The following is a 22216-nucleotide window of genomic DNA, read 5'->3' on the forward strand; positions in this document are numbered from 1 at the left end:
GTACTTAATAGGTATAGCTGAAACAACTTGTATGACAAATTCTCATACTGACATTTTTCAGTCAATTCTATCACTTGTTGATTACATAGGCAATTTATCTTTCCTGCTACAGAATGATCAGGCTGTTAGAGGAGCTATCCCTTCAAGGATTGAATTTTTTTTAAATTTGGTACTAAAATGATCAGGATTTAAAAAAACAGTATCCATCTGTAGGGATGGTGGTAAAAACTTCAATTCTAGCTAAAACTAAAAATTATAATAAATAATGTTTTTAACAAGACAAACAAATGTTTTTAGCAAGATACTGGGTTAAATTTTAATTTTCTTAGCAATACCTAGGACCCGACCCTACAAAATTTCAGTTTTCTAAGGGCAGATATTTTATGGTTAAAAAAATAATGAATGAAGGAGTAAATAAATGACTTATTGTTATTATAAAGATTTTATGTGAATTAATATTATATGACAACATGTGGACATGAATTAAGATGATAATAGCTGGCTTTGCTCTCTATTTCTTTTATTATCATTAAAGAAACATAAATTCTTGTTACACATAAATACATTAATTTTTGTTGATATCTTTAAAACAATTTTTACGTATTTGTAAATCATTTGTGTTATTTCTATATTATTAACTTAGAAAAAATAAAACAGCTGATATTCAACATGTTAAAAATTAATAAATTGAAATACTGTAAGATATATAAAAAAACACATGGATAATTGACATCTTTTATAACAAACCCATGTGTATCATAAGTAAATAAACTTTTTTGGTAGAAATTTATGGTTTGTACTAAATTCTGGTATAGTTATATTTGATAAGTCAAATTATTTTATTTTTGTGTATTATTCATTGCTTATCACTTTAGTTACATTTAAATTTCAGTAAATGGAATACAATTAATCTTATTTCATATTTAGTGTTTACATGGATAATGTTTAATTTTAAAATATTTAAAATTTATTTCAGTAATTATAATTTTGCTTTGAATCTAAACAAATTATTATTATCAAAAATTATGTTTTTTGATCGAACCGCCACTCGTTACGTACGTTGTAATAGCACAGATTTATGACATTTTAATTTCTCAATGAAGAAGGCATTGATTTCGCTCGTTCGTTACAAAATCATTCTTGTATTATATTGAATATAATTTTTTAATTTGTTATTTTAATTAATTCTGTCCTCCGTTATAAATTTTATTTGATTGTGATTAAGATAAATAAAATAAGTAATTGTAGTATTTAACATTAATCAGAAATTTTTTCGTAAATACGAAAAAACAACTCATTAAAACTTCAGTCATCAAATAGTAAAGCAGCTGATTTGTCGGTAAGTTAGCTTAGAGTGAGTTGTCCTTGAACATCGAATGTTTTATATTGCAACTGCTTGAAATAATTTCAGGAATAATGTCATCCGTAACAGCCGAAGAAAATTGTGAAAATACATGTGTTGTTTGCTTTAAAAACATTGAAATTTTTTCAATCGGAGTATGTGATCATCCATTTTGTTACGAGTGTTCTACCAGAATGAGAGTTTTATGTCGCCAGACTGAGTGCCCCATATGTAGGCAAGATATGCCGAAGGTAAATTGCTCAATATTAAACTTGCTGATGAATATAATTTAATGTTTATTTACAAATATCTTTCTTAGCTTTGTTTATTTTAAGAGTCGTGCAGTATTTTTTGTTTGTTAACCTTTTAATCTGCAATGTTGAACTAAGTTAAGGAGTGGATATTTCACGTGCATTCGTTTTTGTAGTTTTTATTTGAATAAATATATGTAGGTGGTCGTAGTATATATTTCGTCCTCAATTATTGTAACGTATTTGAGTGAAAATTACACTGTCAATTCATTAATATTCTTAGCTGTACAGTAGTTTACCAATATTTACATTACTTAGTTTTGATACTTTTTATAGAATTTAGCAGTGCTGAAGTGATAAGATAGGCCTTTACTCAAATAAGGAAATTGAGTGAATAATATAATTATTCACTCATAGTTATATAGGTTACTGTTAAAGCAGTCGTTGAAATAAATGTACTATTGTATTACAAAAAAAGCTTATTAATAAAAAAAATTAAATATAAGAAAATCAGCTTTTATTTTATTAAATAGATAAATATTTTATTCAGATCAGTACATACATTACATTATATGGATCTCATTATTACAAAATGAATTGTAAAGTAAAATATAAAAACATGATCATCTTAAACTAAATACACAAATATATTAAATATTAAAAAAAAAACTAAAATATTTCACAATACAGATGGTTTTATTGAAATTATATTGATCATATTTATGTATGCTTTGAACGAGATTGATATTTAAATTTTTTTGGAGGGGAGAGGGATTGGTTTTAATTAGTAACATTTAAAAAATCATGTAAAAGAAATTTTTTTAATTTTATTAAATAAATTAATGGAAAGATTTTTTTTTTAATGCTTCAGTAATGCTTTAAAAATTGCAATAGAAGAAACTAAGGTTTGTTCTCATAAGCTAAAGTATTGTGTGGAACAATACAAAAAACAGTTATCTTGTCTGGTCTGGTAAAAGTGGTTATTGTTATTTTTTAAGAGTAAATGACTGTTCTTTTTAACAAAAATGTTTTTAATTTTGTATTAAATCTTCATGATCTAAAAAAAGGAGCATTAAAAAATGATCTGACAGTCCATTTTTTAATCTTAAAATCTCATAAAAACCTCAAGAATGAAAATGAGTTTTCATTCTTAAAAGAAAAAAGAGATTACTTCAGATGCCAATATGCAAAAGCATAATAAATATTTAATAAGGTGACAATCTTATTTTATTGGAGCACTTAGAAGAAAAAAGTGCTGTTTGATTTTATTGTAAATGAAATTAATCTGATCTTTTCAACAAAATTTGGCATGTTATAAAATACCCCCCAAAAAAATGCCTTTATAGGCAACAGAAATTCTGCTGTATCTTAATTGAAATTCTGTGTACACAATCCAGCAATGTTACTTATATCCAAGTAGCACAATGTTAAGGTTTTATCCATGTTTAAAGTTTGGTGGTTACATTCTATTCAGTGAATAAATTTTTGAACTGTTGTAAAATTGTCAATTCCTCTTAAACAGTTACCTTCAGACATAGATATAGTTGTATAATCTGCAAAGATTATAACAATGAATAGTTCAAGATTTTAAGGCAGGTTATTAATAGGGTAAACGCTAAGCAAATCAAGGGACCTTGAAAACTTCCCCATGACACTCTAAGTGAGGACTTAAATTCTGCTTTTTATTCTTATAAAAAGAAATTTTGAGTATTTATGGTTGGTGAGATATGCATAGCTCCTGTCATACCATAGCTACTAAGTTTTTTCTTAAGTAAAAATTGTAGGACTAAATCAAATCCTTTTCTGAGATAAATTGGAATCTTTTTTTAAAAAAACTTTTTAAATATTTTTCAAAAACTAGGAAATCTGTATCGGCAGACAATTTTTTCCTAAAACCATACTGAAAGTTTAATATATATTTCAAAAAAATGTTAAAAAGTATTTTTCTAAAATTGTAGAAAATGCAGATAATGAAATTGTTCTATAATTTTGTAAATAAGTATAGAGTCTTTCTTAAGGAAGGAATAACAGTGAAGTTTTAAGGCAATTGGGAAATAGCTTGCTTTATAAAAATTCATTGTAAATTATTAATATCAGTTTTAGACTAGGTCATTGAGTTATACAGCATTCAAATTAATCATGAATATATGGTAACTTTCAACTTTATTAAAAATATAGTGCTTAACTTTAATTTATTAGTAATTAAGCTTTAATTATTTTTATGCTTAATTATTTATCATGTTAGTAGTAAGCATCATTTCTAGCTTACAATAATGTTATGTGATTTGTAAATTTGAATGTAATTCATAGATTTAATGATAGTTATGTTATTTCACAATTGCACTTCCTTATGAGAAGCGGATATAAATTTAACATTGTATTTTGACCCATCTCATGAACTGGTTATTGCATGTTTTCAATTGTGCAATATCTGAAGCCATCTCCTATAGTTGACCACAACAGCCAATCCATGTACCTGATTGTAATATTAAGCAATAATCATAAGGTTAACCTGTTATCACCCTGAAACAATTTCACACTGGCACCAGAGGGACAAAACAATGTCACATTCCTTAATCATTAATTTATTTTATAAAATTTCTCTAAAATCATCAAAAAGTAATAATCACCTTGCAGATATTGAGTGTACTTTATAGTGTTTATGTTATATATTTGCTTAATCATCTATTTTTAAACCTAGTTTCAGTTGATACTTTTGCTTGCAAAAAATGGCAGTTTTGAGTTGTTGGTTTCAAAAATCAATTTCTTTCAGAACTTGTGTGTTTTGAAATTAGGTTTCTTCTTTTTAAACTAATTTTCAGTTTGTAAAAAATAACAATTTTGAGTTGTGGTTTTTGAAGTTAACTTCTTTCTGAAATTAGCTGAGTCAGAAGTTAGATATTTCTGAAATTAGGTTTCTTTTTCAAACCTAATTTCAGTTTGTAAAAAAATGTCAGTTTCGGGTTGTGGTTTTTAAAGTCAATTTCAGTAGTGAAGTAAATTTTTATTGTGATTTATTAATATATTATGATTTGTTTTTTATCATTTCTGAATGTGATTTAAGTTATTAACAGTGAGTGTGGATGAAAATTAAGAATATATTGTTAGTGAAAATGAGAAATAAATTGTCTATTATATAATAATAATGAAATATTATAATTAACAGGTGATAAGGGAATCTGATTTATCTAGGTTAAGTATCAGCCCTAATTATTCAAAATAATTAAATAATCTTGAGTGAGTTAGTTTTATGTTGATTATGTTATTAAATATTTTTTCTTAAAGATCAGTTGGTTTAATAGTATTATTTTTTTTGACAGTAATTTGAATTGTCAACATCCCAGTCTTCTAAATGATGTCTGAACAATAGAGTTAAGATTGTAATGACGTCAATTGCTCATGTCTTCAAAAGATGTTTAAAAAAAATTATTCATTGGTTTTCATTATATTTTAAATAATTAACATTTTATTCATCATTTGTAATTTTATCCATAAGTTAAAAAAAAAAAAAATGTAATAATTTATATATATCTAAGCTGCCAAGTCAAAGAACTTCTGGTGTATATTTATTCCCCAGACCATTTATCTTATCTAGGTAACATTATTAAAAGTAAAATCAATTATGTGTTATTTCTGTATATATCGATTTTTTTCATGTTGTGTATGCAATCACTTAATCATTGAAATAAAATAGGTATGGTTAAAGATATGTTATTACTGTGTAAACGTTCAGCACAGAACTAACATTAGAAGGAGATTGTCTTGTGTACCATTTATGTTTGGGGATCACCAGGTTGAGATGGGTTCATTTAGTGCAACCCCAGTTTCTTTAATCATATGTTTGTTGTGTAAAAGTAAAACCATTTTAATTGGTTATATGTGCTGGGCACATGACAGCAGAAATTCAAGGCTGGAAAGACTACTGCAAGCTGATTTGGGTGACAATCTGATTTATAAATTGCTTGAGTTCTTCTAAAAGATGATTTATCTCGCTGCAGAATTTATATTGTAAGACCCTGGTTCCCTTGTTTTAATTTGAATTTATATATATTATAAATTACATAAAAATGTGAAATATTAATATATATGTGCATATATATAAAAGCTAGTGATTTTGGTAAACATTTGTTTAAACTGTTTATTTCTCATTTTATTCAAAATAGTAAAATTTAATTTAACAGTGCATTGTTATCCTGAATTAAAATAAATTATATTTCAAAAATTAACATTTAACAACATTATTATTATTATTCATTAATTTTTGGTGAATCTGGAAAAGTTATGCAATGCTAGCATCTACTGCGTAGAAGAAAAATTAAGCCCCTAGGTTTAATAACTTTGTGGATTTTTGTCATATACTTTTAAACTAATTTTATTTCATATTTTTGGTTATAGAATCCCTTTGCTTGCTGAATATCTTTCAAAGAATGTTTGTTAATCAATGTTGAAGACTCCAAATAAACAATAATTTTTTTTTTAATGGGACCACAATATAAATGAAAGTAAGCCCCAGGCTTTGAGTTTCTAACCTAAAATACTGGATTCCACTATCATTAAGACAGTTCAGGACTGATTTCACTGTATTTATTAGATCTCATACTATTGCAAAATAACGGTTTACTCCATTGGCATATTATTAGGTGTATATAGTAATATTAAAATTGATATAGTTTATACTATAATAATTCATAAAAATCAGTTAATCCAGTCTAAAGAAATCAAGAAAAATAACTGACAAAAAAAGATTAGGCTTATGGAATTATTCAGATACTTAACTTAAGTGATATACTAATGTATTGAAATTATCTAGTTAGTACAAGAATTTGACTGAGTTCAGAATTGACAAAAAGAAAAGTTTTTTGTCCTCACCCCTTTATGGAGACTTGAATAAGTCCATCTGATAAATGATAAGCACCGTCAGAAAGTATCTTGGATACCTACAGGGAATTAAATTATGTGAAAAAATTTAACTACCTTTTGATGAAAATTTTAAGATATAAGTTACATATTTATCTGGCCTTTGAGCAGTTGTGACTAAAATTAAATGATGTCATTTTATAATGATTACTTATGTACATTGATGTACAGAAATGATATCAGATTTCATCCAAATTGGTCAATTCAGGCTGGAGGTATCGAGTAAAAAAACAGGCCACTGGACATGTATAACATACATATATTCTTTCAGTTTTTCAATTCTAAAATCGTGTTTTTGGTTAGAAAGTTTCACGAAATGCTAAACAATTGTAAAATTTGACCTGTATACATTATGTATACTATACTATGTGAATGGGAAGACCCTTTACGCTGTATTAAATCCAGCTTAATTGGTTATATTGTTGCCAGTTTTCACTGTTAATATTGATCATGGCTGCAGGAAAAGGTGGGGAGGATAAGCCATGGTGGGGTTCGTCTGGTGTGTTCATTCATGGTGGAATGACCTTCGTCGTAGTCAAATGTGGAACTATGGTGGATATTACTGGATCACAATCTAAGTGTGATTATTAGCTTGTGTGTGGGTCCTCGAATGTCTACAGTAAAAAATTGGAGAATATGTATGAATGGCTTCTTGATGCATTTTGGGAAATCATCACTATCACAGCAAACGTTATTGACATGGGAGAAGAATACCTTTGCAATGGGAAGTGTTCTATGTGCCACAAAGTGGGAGGCCGAGCACTTGAGTTGGGATGTGTGCTACTGTGGAGGCATCTATTCAACAATCATGAATGAAATCAACATGCAAACATTCTGCAGGGTTAAGCATTTCAAGATCGACAATGCGAGACCATATGCGGAAGGACTTGAAAGTTAAATTTGTGTTTTCGTCCAGTCAGTTATTGTTTGAACATTATCCGAAAGCAAATTATAAAAAGAATGTCATGTTCTCAGTTAAATGGTGCGATTTAACAAAGCTCTTGTAACCACTATGTTTTTTTCTGGGCGAAAGACAATCCACACTTTTTTCAGGAAATCGAACACCATCTGCTTTGCGTTATGATTTGTGCTGGGATGACAGCTGAACATCTCCTTGGTCCTTATTCTTTTGATGGCACAGTTATCTGAGATTGATCAGTGAGTGGTTGCTTCCAGAATTTACAGCAAAAGGGATAACTTACGTCGTTATGTTTCAGCAAGACAATACTCCAGCACATTTTGCTTTGAATGTCCACAAACGCCTCTATGAAATTTTTCCAAATTGCTGGATTGAATGTCAGTCAGAGGAGTTACCAACTACATTGCCTTGGCCATAAAAAAGCCCTAACCTCACCTCGCCTGACAATGCATTCTTGGGTTTTGTAAAAGAAGAGATCCGAAATGCAGATACGTCAACAAAGAGCAGATTCGAGACACTGTTCAGTCAGCATTTGAAATGATCACCCCTGATATGTTGTTGACGAATGAACAATAGACATGGAGGCACATAAAGCTCTGCTTTGAACATGGTGGAACCCACATTGATGTTTTAGATCTATAGCAGGTAAGCTGCACTTATCCCAATAATTTCATAACTAGTGTAAAGGGATGTAATTCTTATACAATGTATACCTGGGAAAAGTAAAAACAACCAATTTGCAGATTTTTTTTTGCCTTTCACAGATAAAAAAATAAATATAAATACATTCCTTAGCTCAAGTTCTTTTAGGGAGGTATACACTCTGGCCTTGGGAGGCCTGCTTTTTATATTTTTCTTACTTTTAATATATAAAACGTGTGTCTTCCTGTAAAAGCAAGTTAAAATAGAGCATTCATTGTGTACTATTTAAATTAGTGTCTTAATGCATGCTTTATGCCATATCTAACCAATGCAGTATGATATCTAAGTTTTTATGCACTAATTTTTTGTTATAGAATGATACACTCAAAAAAGTAGTGCAATTCAATTTTCTCTTAGAAAAAAAATTAGGTAAATATATATTGGAAACTTTTAAAAGTAACATTTTTGATAGATTTTTGTTTTATTTTTATTAACTATGTATGCATATTCCTTATGACTTATTGTAGGGTTAAAAGCTTGTTTTTATGGTTAAAAACTTCCTTTTACCATATTAGTTACACGTAATTATTAAAGATATGGTTAAGTTGTCTGATGTACTTTTTATCACAATTTTTATTTTTTTATCACAGTTTTGCATGAACTTTATGTTATTTATTAGAATTTGTATACGTAAAAAACTGTTCATTATTGTTATAAGTTATCTAACTTAATAATTCTCTCTCTCTTTCTATCTGTATGTGTGTGTTTATCAACTTATGTACAGTTTTTTATGTTACTGTCTCCATTTTATAGTATACTAAGATTACATGAAATTGAGTTATTACTCAATATGATATATTGACTTACAAAATGATTCCAATCAGAAAAAAATTAAGAAAAGCTTTACTTTATGTTTTTTTAAAGTATTAATTTCACACCCCTTCTATCTGTTTTAAAATGTTGGCTCAATTTGGTAAATTGAAAATAAGAATTGATTTTGTTTTGTGTATGTAATTCAAATCAGAGCAAACCATACAGTTAAAAAAAATTACATACAAAATAGATTCTTTAGTGTGGTAGATTATTTATATTATTATGCTGCATAGTTAGAATATAATGTTAATATCCTTTTCTGTAAACTTGCATCACATATTTATTTATTTCTTGTTAGCTGGACACACTTCAAATACTTACTTATGATATATTTAATATGAAGCATTTAAGCAAATATAATTTATTTAGTAAGAAAAGTACAAAGAAATGTTATGTAATATTTGGCTACTATAACAAGTACTATTCAGCAGAGATCAGAACTTGTCAACAAATTTTATGTATGTCATATCATATACCAATATGGCGTGCCATATTATATATTACTAGTATTCAGACTGCTTCTTCATTCGTGCAGAACATTTAGGACCACAATGATCCTGCTTCAAGTTACTCTCTACCTGATCCTGGACATATCCTTTACCTGTCAGTTTGTCAGACTTAGGTGCTTTTGTTTCATATTCAATTATGACAAAATATAGATTGAAGACTAAAGATGTTTAATTTGTGTTACTGAAAACAATTAGAATAAATTTTTATTAAAAACTGTGATTAAGAAAAACGATTTGATATTTTTCTAGTGTATTTCTGTGGTTTTTTAATACTGCAGAATATGTATATAAAATAAAAAATCACTGTTGCACTTATACCACAAAAAAACACAGAAATAATGCGACATAAAATAATTTACACCTATACTTTTCTGTTGTCACATACTTTCTTTTCAACAATACCAACCAATTTGAGATAAACTGGACCATATTTTGATCATGGATTTTTTTAAAGTAAAACAAAGAATTTTGGTTTTGTCTAATAAAATTAGTATCGGGAGCAGAGACGAAACAATAAAATATAATTAATTCTAATATAACTAACTTTAGACAGAAAATCAAAACTGCTGATCAGGAGAAAGAATTAAAAAAATAAATAAAAGAAGCATTTAATTCATTTACATTATTATTGCGTGTAAACAAAAGTAAACATATTTGGACTTTACATATTTGAGAAAAATTATATTATTAAATTTAAAATATGAATTGCATAATGCCTTACTTATATAATTAATAAAAGGATGTGTTGCATAAAAAAAATTAACCATTAATATTTTAATTAAGATTAAAAAAATATTATAGAAATAAGCTAGTATTTTATATAAGAAGGGCAAAGGAGCAATATCAACTTTATTGCTAGTTTTTTTTTTTTTGGCATCTTATTACTTTCACTTAATAACCTTCAGTTTGTACGTTAGTATTCCCTAGTTATATCAGGTGTTACAGAATCATTAGGTTGTTGATGAAATAGTTTACTGTCTTACCCTGAACCCCACAAAAAAAAACCTTCTACTGACTTAAAATAATATTTTATATTCTTAAAAATCTTACCTTGTAGATCTAATTTTAGATTATACATAAATATTAAGCAGTATTCTACCTAGTGAGGGTTTTTTCACCTGTATTTCTATTCTTTATGTTTTTATGCCATTATTTTAATAAATGGGTTGATATTCCATTTTAATTCAACAAATGATCAGTACATCACTATTTTTGATTTTGATGATATTTGGTATATAATATAATGGTATATAACCTTGTAGTGGCCAAAAACTTTTTTTTATATTTTTAAAAAACTTTTTCTTGAGTAATAGACTATTTTCTAACTTGCCAACAGGTAAAAACAGCTATTTTAGTCACTTTTCCATGAGTTGTAGCATTCTTATTTTACATCATACACACAATAAAAAAAGGACTTTTTGGAAAGTATAAAAATGGAACTTCATCTTAGTGTACTCAAAATTATAATTTTGTTACATAACCAAATCTTTTAATGTTTACTGAAGTTATATTTACAGATGGTTGTTTTTTTCAAATTTTTGGCCCAAAATAAATAATGAAGGGCTTAAGATAACAGGCCTGTTTTTTATCTTTTAACTCTTAGGTATTAGTAGTACTTATAAAAAAAATAGGCTGTTACTGAGTTCCTTCATTAAAAAAAAAATGGCTAAGATTTTGAAAACCGAATAATACGATTTTGAAGATGTCTCATTTTTGGGCCCTAAAAACGACATGAATAAATCTTAGATGTTTTGATAACAAACTTAATTAACATAACTTAGTGGTGCTGCCATTTTTTTATCTAGTAGAACTGATAAATCCTCATTCATTTTTGGTGTAATTTGTATTGATAGAAAAAGCTCTGAAGGCACGAGAATCTTTAAAATATTTTCCAGTTGAATCCACATTTGATTATCCATCAGTGATTTCTTGAATGAAGTACCAGGACCCTGCGGATGGAAAAAGTGTATTCAATATTCCTCTTCATTTTCATGTATTTTGACTTCAATGACTTCGTCTACCACCACTTGCCATCATATATGCAGCAGACATAATTTTCACATTTTGGCTTTGGTAAACCTATAAAGCAGTCAGAAATGCAAATGTCCTTGTGTACCGATAATAATGTTAATGTTTTTGATTCAGAGGTCACCTGGACTTTCCGAATACATTTCTGATTTGGAACATAACTCTGAAAGGTTCTTGTTTCTGGGACTGTTGTGATTACCTGATAATGAGAACCGAGGTATTCTTCAGTCTCTTGAGCATCTTTATTAGAGCAGAAAATAAATGTTATTTATTTAATATTGGCTTTGCAATAATTGTACATTTCAGAAGGTGTAAGAATTTGATTATTAACTGTTGTTTGAAGGTTTGCTTTAGTCACAGTCCTTTTTACAGTTCCACCAATACCATCACATGGTTCTTTTCCATGATATGATGTAAAAAAAATGCCATTCGGCTGTGATTTCAAAATCTTCTTGTTGGTAGCATAGATTTATGATTTTTTTTGTTTTTATACCGGGCTGAGGAGCCATTAGAAAAATAAAAGAATTGTTTAATTTGTAACAGTGTTTTTACTTTATTTATAACTTGCTTTTGGAAGCAGAAGAACTATGTAATATTGTGCTTCTAGTACTCGCTAATCACACAGTAGCTTTAGCTTTGTAATTTTCCTTCTTTTTTAAAATATATGAGAAATGGATGTACCGTGGCATAAGTTTTTAACCAATGATAAAACTGGACTTCATCCTGTATCACAAAAGGAAAATTTTGAGAGAAGTCGTTTCCCACTACAATACATTCACCCTCAAACAAGTTTTCCTTTTTAATGTTTTGGAAATTAGCTTGTTTCTTTGCAACAAAGTAATGCCTTTTCAAATTATTTAAATTTTCAGTAAGTTTATCTAAGTACTCTTGAAATGGAAAAATTTGAGTAGTTATTTCACAATGGTCAACAGAAACCTACTGTTTGAAGATAATTTCAGAATCAAAATCATCCCAGCTCTCTTGCAGTAATCTGAGCACTTCATTAATGCCTGGGCATTTTTTACACCATGATAGCAAGCACATTTTATTTTCTTTATCTCACCATGGTTAAAAGAATAATTTTATGATCAAATTTCATTTTTGAGAAGATAACATGAGTTTCACATTTTGGTGGGTGACACACACATACCTGGTGAGCGAGTACTGATCCACCAACCAGAGCACAAAATTTAGGTCTTAAATCAGCAAATCTTGAAAAACCAATTTTTAAATTATGTTTTTCTTTAAAGGCTGTGTACAATTCTTTTAAGTTACATAAGATAAGCTTTTTTGTATATTAATTTTTTCCTCGTCATCTTGTCTTACAGAGACACAATCCTTCTTGCCTGGCATCATTCGGCTGTGTTCATCATTCTGGTAAAAATCTTGGACACATATAATAATATTTTCATCAATTACGTGACTGGGTTTCTTTTTGACGATTTATGACAAAATTTCACATGTTTTAACTAATTGTTTGGATTGACGGGCTAAATACTGACTAACACTAAACTCATTTTGAATTTTTTGATTGCTCCAGCTATTTGGTAAAAAACTTTATTAATTTTTTCCTGGGTTGATGTAACTGTTTTCATTTTATCCTTTATTTTAATGATTAATTCTTCATATTCCCTATCTAAATCGGCATAATTTTGTGGTACTAAACTGATTTCTTCAGTACAAATATTTAAATCAAAGAATTGTTTAATTTATTGGTAACTGACTCAGCTATTTTTGTAGCTTTATTTTTTTAAATTGGTTTCTTTGCACTGCTTGATAATTTTTTAACTTTAGTGGGGGAAATGCCAAGTGCTGAACAAGCTTTATTCACAGACTACTATAACACTTTGAGCCTCAAATATATCTTGAGATTCTGGTTCGCTTTCTGCATCATCTTGTGGTTTTTGTATTTTTTTTAAGCATTTTGTACACAGTGCTGTGCATGGAATTAATTTTAAATCTGGATTGCTTGTTGAAAGGTATTTCTCGAAGAGATTTCTTAACCGGTTTAGTGTGACAGCAAAATGGGTCAGAGATTTTTTTTAATGGACACTCTAACAGTCCAATTTTTTTTTTTTAATAAGTACACTAGTACCTAAAAGTTAAAAGATAAAAAACATGCCTGTTACCTAAGCCCTTCATTATTTATTTTGGGCCAAAAATTTGAAAAAACAATTTGTAAACATAACTTCAGTAAATATTACAAGATTTGGTTATGTAACAAAATTAATTTTTAGTACACTAAGATCTTCACTCTTTCCAAAAAGCCCTTTTTGACCCTCTGGAAAAAGTGACAAAAATGGCTGTTTTTACCTGTTGCCAAGTTAGAAAATAGTCTATTACTCAAGAAAAAGATTTTTTAAAAATTACCTACCTACAAGGTAGGTAGTTATATACCAAATATCATCACAATCAAAAATAGTGTTGCAATAAAAGTTTTTAAACTTTATTGAATTAAAATGGAATACCCGATAGAGTAAAAATTGCTAGAAATTTGCATTGATATTTATGAAACTTAAAAAAAACTGGAGAGCATCTATTAGTATTTTTTGGAAGTACATAGTACCATTTTTTGGTCTTAATAAAAGGTCAAGAAGAATATTATTTAAAACATGTTTCTTATTTATTTCCTTAATGTAAATAATAATTTTGTGTTATCAATGAAGAAATTGTCTATGCAGTTCAATGAAAGGATTGAAGGTGGGAAATTTTGATATTAGTTCTTTTTAATATTTTCATGATGAAATACTGATATAAATTGAGGTAAAAAAAAAAACTGCTAAGTCAATTCTGATAAATGCATAAAGAAAAAGCTGGACAGCTGCATTTTAACTTTTTAAAGAAACTGTATTTCCTAGTATAATTAGTGAGTGCTCCACAGTCATAGAGGTTAAAGAAAAAAAAAGAAGTTAATTTAAAGCAATTCCAAAGTCATGCCTATTTTTTCATAAATTAATCTCTGGTCAAATGTTACAAATAAAACTGTATTCATGCAGTATAGTGCATGCACAGTAAACATCAACTAAACTTAATTATGGTCGATTCACTGTCGAAATTTTGTTCCATACCTTCAGTAGAACGTGGTGAATAAGAAGGTGATTATTGTGATTTTTGTCCTTGTGAAGTATTTAGTGTATTCAATACACTTCATATTTTGATAAGCAAAAGAAACATCTGCAACTGAACTCCACCATCAGTTATAGTTTGCAGTAATAATGTAATGAGTGATGATTCTGTGAAAGAATGGTGCAAGAAATCTAGGAAAGGGAAAGCTAATGAGCACAACAAGGAAGGAAGAGGTGATATACTCATTGAAAAAGATTGATTGATCATGCCATTTGTGATTGCTTCCCTATTTTTGAACCTAGTGAATTTTTCCCCCAAATTCCAAGTTTTACTCTACAGAATTGTTACAGACAGAGTAGTAGGGTATTTGTGAATACTGTGTATGATGAGTATCAAGTACCAAAACAACTTGCTGGTGGAATAGATGACATGAAAAGAATGGAAGCAGCATTGACTTTCTTCAGCAATACCAGATTAATGGAAGTGAATTTCTTTACAGTATGTTACTGAGGATGAGACATTGATTCAATTCATCAGTATCAAGACAAAAATCCAAAGGTGAATGCATATACACACACTTGCTAAACAAACCAAAAAATGTAAGTAAGGCAATTCAAGCATGGCTATCTTGTTTTGGGAGTAAAGGAATTTTTTTGGCAGAAATTATAAAGCTGGGTGTGACAGTAACCATAGACATTTAATGTGAAAGATTGACAAAGCTTTAGAAGATGATACAAAGCAAACTGTGAGGTATGCTAATAAAAGTTAACATTTCTTTGTGTGATGGTACACGACTTCACACCACCACTAGCACTAAGGGTATGCTAAACAAGTTTAAGTGACAGATTTTTTACCATCCTCCTTACAGTCCTGATTTGGTACCGTCTGATTTTCATCTGTTCACAAAATTGAAGAATATGCTGGCTACATTTAATATTTTATTTACTGCAAATACTCTTAAAATATCTTTTAAAAATTTATCTACACAACCATTTCTTAAAAGCAGAAGATAGAATTACATTTTTTTTAAAAAGGATGATTCAAATTTAATGATATTTAAATTTTTGTTAAGGGTGGTGTTGGGGTGGGGGGGATTAGCTCTTTGGAACTGTTTCCAAACTTTTTTTTTTATTTTTTAGAAGTTAATCACATTTTCAAAAGAAATGCCTTGAATATCACAATATTTCAATTCCTGTTAATTTAGGAGGGCTGGTCCATAGGAGAAAAAAGGCTATATCTTGGCTATCAAAATGAATTTTAGTGTTTTTTTAAGGTACAGTGCGTTGTGGAATAAAATCTAGAACACTACAATATTTCAGGTTTTGTTAATATAGGATTTCGTGGGCTAAACCCCACTATGGACAAGAAAGGCTTGATCTTCTTGCATACGTGTTTGTGGACCACAATGATTTTGTGTCCAAGAAATCATTTTACCAAATAATAATAATAGAAATCATTCTATTGAAAATAAAATTGTTTTGATGTAAATTTTTATTTTTGTTTGTTAATTGAGGCTTAGTAGGCCAAGGAAGCTAAGTAAGTTTGGAACTCTGCACTATAATGTAATTTTAATATTTTCTTGTAGAACACAAAAAATTGATCGAATATGAGTATATTTCAAGTTTTGTCTATGAGGGAGCTATGGGATGTGAGTTTTTTGGTAAAAGCAAAAGTGTAAATCTCTTTATCTCCAGTGATTTATATTTTTTAAATACAAAATACATTTCCAAAAAAACTGTTTAAATTTCTCAGTGCTTAAATTTTTAAGTAATTAGGGAGCTGAGCATCTTCTATCTTTGCTATATTATATATATATTTTTATTTTTTTATGAAGTTAAAATAAATTTTGGAAAAAAATTAAAAAAAAAGTTTGATGGATGTGTAATGTGGTGATCACTTTATTATTTATTTATGAATTAGAAATAATATTATCATGAAGATGTTCAAAAGAGTGCAAAATCAGGTGAACATTCAGGAATTACAATATAGTTTGTAGAATTTGAAAAGGAATAAGCTGTAAAACAGATCAGGTATTTTCACATTAGTTAAAATGGTTCTTGAAATTGCGTCGGGTAAAAGACCAGAGTCTGTGTCTATAAATCATAGTTTAGATAATAGTCTACTTTAGTAATACTTTATTAATTACTAACTATAGTTTAATCTACTTTATTAATTTATTTTGTATTAATTTAAAATTTTATGTTTTTTTGTTTTAGGTTATATTCACAAAGCATATTCAGCCATTTAAAGATATAAAAAATGGATCATATTTCTCTGATAGAAAGTTTAGAATAGATTTTGAAAATGCTAAGATCAGGCAGGCTTATGATTCCCTATTAGCTCATGTTTGTTTAAAATGTCCAGAAAAAATTGCCTTTCAGAATTTCTTATTACTTAAAGAACATATGCGACGTAGCCATGAATTATTCTACTGTGAACTTTGTGTCGATAATTTAAAGGTCAGATTATATACATATTTTATTGCACAATTAATATTAATTGATTTAAAAGGTTGTGGTTTTCTTTGGTTCTTATCTTGTGTTCTGTCACAGTAATATATTCTGTAATTTTATATTTAGGCAAAACATGCAATTTTACCTCTTATTATATAAAATAATAAGTAGCTAAAATTTTGACTAAAAAGTACTATGTGTGTTTTAAAGTAAGATTTGTTACGAATTTGCTGTCTATGTACACAATGTAGACAGGGTGATGCTCATGCAGCTCAGTTATTTCAATCAGTAGTTAACAGCTGACTACTGATTGAACTGAGCTGCATGTAGCTCAGTGGTTAAGTCATTTTGTTGTTAGTTATATATTTATCCATTTATAAAAGCGTTACAATTCGTGATCTACAGAGTATGAAGAATGAGAAGTAATCTGATTTTTTATGGCAAAAAACAATTCTGCAGCTGAAATTCACAGGCAAATTCAGGACATTTATGGGCCAAATAATATGGGTGATGCTAAAGTAAGATGGTGGTGTGCCATTAGTTTTGAGAAGCGTGAACAAACCTTCATGGTGAGTGTAGAGGCTGGCCGGCTGTGATAATGAATAATCTGATTGAAAAAGTTGATAAAAACATTCCAAAAAACGTGCTTAATAAATAAATGGGTACAAACATTACAACCTAAAACAGAATTAACTCATTAACTACAGACATAAACATATGCAATTTTTTTTCTAAATAAACCCTTTATTTCATCTCTTATTAAGTATATAAAGCTAGAAATATTTTCATATCAACAAAAAAATCAATTATCGTTAAGAAATAAAATAGTTCGTTTATGCACCTTTGGCAAAAAGCATGCAAAAATATCATTTTCTGAAGAATGCAATAAGAAGACATGTATAATTTATATTACAATTTATTAAACTAAAAGTAATACTGTCACAAATAAACAATTTTAATTTCGTTTATTTTTTATTAAAAAAATTATTTAGTTTCTATGGTACGAATGAAATTCTTGATAAGATTTTGAATGTTGGTGCACTTTACATTTTACACACATAAAAATTTTAGTTTTTGCCTAACTTACATCTTCGTCTAGCTTTTTTTCACATGCTATGAAATAACATTTCCTATTTGATCATAACAAACATCTTCTGGCAACCCAGAAGATGGGTTGACGGACAACCCTTGGTTGCCATTGATGGTGAAGAAAAATTACTTTTTTCTTTATTCCCAGGTCAAAAGACCTTAAATCAATTTCACTGATTTTAATGTTATTTGCAGGTCTGTGTATTTTCCATGAATTTACTGTAATAGAATCGATAGCATTTATAAACAATGGCCACCACCATTTTTTTTCCACACACTTATACTTTTAGTATATTTTGTTATTGATTTCTTTTTGACTGTATCTTTTCATATTTGGTATGGATATTTTCCTTTGTAGTTAATGGTAGCTGTCACCACTACTCCTCCGTTAAAGCCCATCAGGGCTAGGAACAGGAGGGGGTGGTGTGGCGATGATAATCGTCACTAGGCGAGTGCCTTCCCCTTCAGGGGTTGGAATATCACTGCTGTTTAATCATTCCATCTAGCAACTGCAAAATTAGTTTTTTCAATGGGCAGTTAGGAACCCTATTTTCTCTTGACAGTACCAGTTGCAAAATATACTTTTTCGTTCAGTAAATTAAACAGATCATATGCACAAAAGAAATTGTCAAAAAAATTCTTTGCACATAAAGGATTGGTACAACAACGTTTAACAAATTAGTACTGCTTGTGTCCGAAGACCATATTCAGATTCTTCTTTGTTTGCACCTGCATATGGAATAAATTTGTGCAAATACCCATCTGAACTACACAAACACCAAAGCTTAAATACAAATCTAATTGGTTTTTCCTAGATAAAAGTTTTGCTGAATGCCTACCAAAATATGGCACCATTTCTTCATCACTAGATAAACTATGAAAAAAAAACACTAAATTGTAAATTCTCTTTGCTGACAAAGTAGAAACTAAACTTTTTATAAAATAATGACATCTGAAAAAATATTAAATTAATGATAGACAAAATAAAAATTTTATGATTTAAACATGAAAATAGTGAACATGGGATTGTGAAGTTATTATTTTTAATGTAAGAATAACATATTGCCTGCCTAGCATGTGATTCATCACTCCATTAGCCAAAGGTGTGTAAATTGTACCATTACTTTTAACAATCAGTATTCATTATCAGTTTTCAAAATAAATAATTTTCATAAACTAATAAACACATAAATTAGCAAATAAAATAAAAATATTATTTGTAGCAATCATATGACGATCGTTATATATGTTATACGGAAAGAGTTACACGATCTCGTAAAATACAGTCAATTGAAATGCAAATTAAAAACCTATAACCATATAATTTTTTTTGTGATTACAACACCTAAGAATATTGTACAAAAATTTTGTAGAAATTAAAAAGAAAAAATATTTACGAAAAGGTTCTCTACGTACTATTGGCGATTAATTGCTTAAACTTCACAAATCAGATGGCAGGAAATAAGGGAACACAACAAGATATCCAGCATTCTGGATATTTAATGAAAGATAAACAGATATCCATATACTCTAAAAATAAAACATAAAAACAGAAAATAACACATAATTCAATTAAATTTTTCTTGTTATTTTTATTTACCTTAGAACTACCACTAACTACAAATATATTGAGGGAAAAAATAAAAGAACAGTTGAGGATAGAGCCTGCAAGAAAAGGAATCCCAAAATAAATTAGTTAATTTGGTTCGGTTTTAAAATTGTAATATTGCATTTGATATTGAACAGTACAAAATTAGACTATATTTTTATTTACAGTATATTTATATTTATTTAAACATTTGTTTTTATGTTTTATATTTTGGTTGCGTCACTTTTCATTCAAGTTTTAAACAAATATTTATTTATACTAGCATATAAGTGATGTTATTTGATGAATAGAATGTTTTCTTATTTAGTACTTTTCTTTTAAAATAACAGTTACTTTTCTAATGTAATTTAATATTTTTACGGTATTTGCGTATTAGCCCGTCGACCAATAAATTGTAAACTTTTGGGTTATTGTTAATCACCTGATATAACCATTATATTGCCATTTTTATAACCATTTATATTTATTTTATAAATTTAATTTAACCAAACTCAATCTATGCTCACTTTGCTTGCTAACCTTGACTAATTAGCACATGATTATTTATATAATAAATTCAGTAATTATTGCAAATGTTTATTATTTAAATCTAAACATTAGTCGAGGTTAGCAAGCAAAGCAAGTGTAGGTTAAATTTGGTTAATTTATATTTATAATTATAAGCAATGGTACTTATATTTTTAATATGTAAAATATGTTTATGATCCCATAACTTAGAAAATAGTTCAAAGTTACAGGATCATTATGGTTATGATTGACGGATTAATATGGAAGTACCATTTTTACTTTTAATGTTTAATAAGATTCATATTTCATATACAATTATAGATTTGTATTTTTTATACATTTATCACACAGTAAGGGTATATTAATTTATTTACTTTCTCAGTATTTCTTATGATATGCATGTAAATCACCTAATAAATGACAAATGACCTAATAAAGTGACCTGTAAATCATCTTATATACCAACTCTGCCATAGGTCAGAGTTAGTTTCTCTGAGAGTAATAATGTTCACTTTATGTAGCCATTCCCAATAGAAAAAAATGGAATGATTATTGTTTGTTGAATTGAATGTCAACTGAATTTTAGTATTCTTGGTATTCTGTTATACGACTCATTAAGCTCAATTGAAGACAATGAAAAACCAGCTCGCTCCTTACCATCCTTGTAAGCTGACATAGAGCGCTTGTTATTCTTAAAAATGGCTGTGTAATTTTCAGGAATGACTTGTAACTCATTTCAAATCGCCTACAAAAATTATAGTTACGACATTTTTTTTAATTGAACAGACTACTAAATAAATTAATTAAATTTTTTAAAAATGCTGGAAAGGAAAAAAATAACTTTTACACTATGCCTTTAAACAAACTTTGTAACTTATTTTTTGAAGTCTGAGCCAAATTCAAACAATTTTTGTTATATGTATCTTATGCACTGGTAATTTTGTAATCCGTTTCTCTTTTACTAGTAATTCTTTTAAAATGTGGTACCTACTTCAAAAAATAATTTTCATAGATTATACTGAAATATATATATAATTTTTCCAATATATGAAATGGAATAATTGTTGAAATCTATTATGTAAAAAAAGAAACATCACAAAAAGAGATTCTGATCAAAAGTTATTCCTAGACAAACATTATATATATTTATATATGTGTGTGAGTATTGAATTGATAACTCTCCTCTCCTTCTGTTAATAATGATGGAAATGTTTTATACTATACGTTGATTGTATAATATTGTTGGGATTGACAAATCTTGGGAAATTGCCAAGTACAGAAGAAAACCACCAAATAATGTAATTCTAACTACATCATCAATTGTGACTGTCTTTTACACACAATAAATTTAGTTGACGGGTTGTGAGTAATGTTTTTCCGTAACATATCTGTGAGTGACTGTATCGTATAATGGATTTATGGGTATAGTTGAGAAATTCAAATGCCCAGCTATAGGATAGACCAGTTAGAAGATGAAGAGCAGCCAGATGCTGTTTTAATTCAGTTTGATGATGTCACCAGTAATTGTATGAAAATGCAGATAGATAATTTTCGATTGCATCTATCATTAGGTAAAAAATAAATCAGATTTTTTTCATGTAAAAGCAGATCAGTTAAAAGTGTAATAATTTATTTTGTTAATAAAGTGTAATAATTTATTTCAATATGTATCCACATATTGGGGGATTATATTGGATCACCCCTAAATAAAATGAGAAACCCATCTGTTAGCATGGTATGTCTGTACATATAATCAGAACTCAGTAACATGTTGGAGACTGTCATGTTTTGACAGTTTTCTATGGCATGTATTTTATATTATCACATTGGAACTATGTTATATCCAAAATGTATTCCGTGTTGTGGGAAAGAAAAAAGAGTGTAATGGCCATCTATCCGCAGTAGAAACTTGTTCTGCTATAGGCAAGTTATATTTATCATGCTTTAAAAGCAAATCAAGTAATGGAAAATGTAGAATAAAATTTAAAATAACTTTTATTGAGAATTTTTG

The 22216-nt window shown here is 28.3% G+C and overlaps 1 protein-coding gene across 1 annotated transcript in view; it reads left to right on the forward strand.

Moving 5' to 3' along the window:
- Positions 1-1319: 1319 nt before the first annotated feature.
- Positions 1320-22216, forward strand: part of LOC142329672 (E3 ubiquitin-protein ligase ZNF598) — a 66873-nt gene continuing 45976 nt past the window's right edge. The window contains exons 1-2 of the mRNA XM_075374352.1: positions 1320-1593; positions 16764-17006. Of these exons, the coding sequence (XP_075230467.1) occupies positions 1417-1593; positions 16764-17006 (420 nt within the window). The 5' untranslated portion in view covers positions 1320-1416. The remainder of the gene's footprint in view (positions 1594-16763; positions 17007-22216) is intronic.

This window comes from Lycorma delicatula, chromosome 9, assembly GCF_047948215.1.
Source record: "Lycorma delicatula isolate Av1 chromosome 9, ASM4794821v1, whole genome shotgun sequence".
Classification (NCBI taxonomy): Eukaryota; Metazoa; Arthropoda; class Insecta; order Hemiptera; family Fulgoridae; genus Lycorma; species Lycorma delicatula.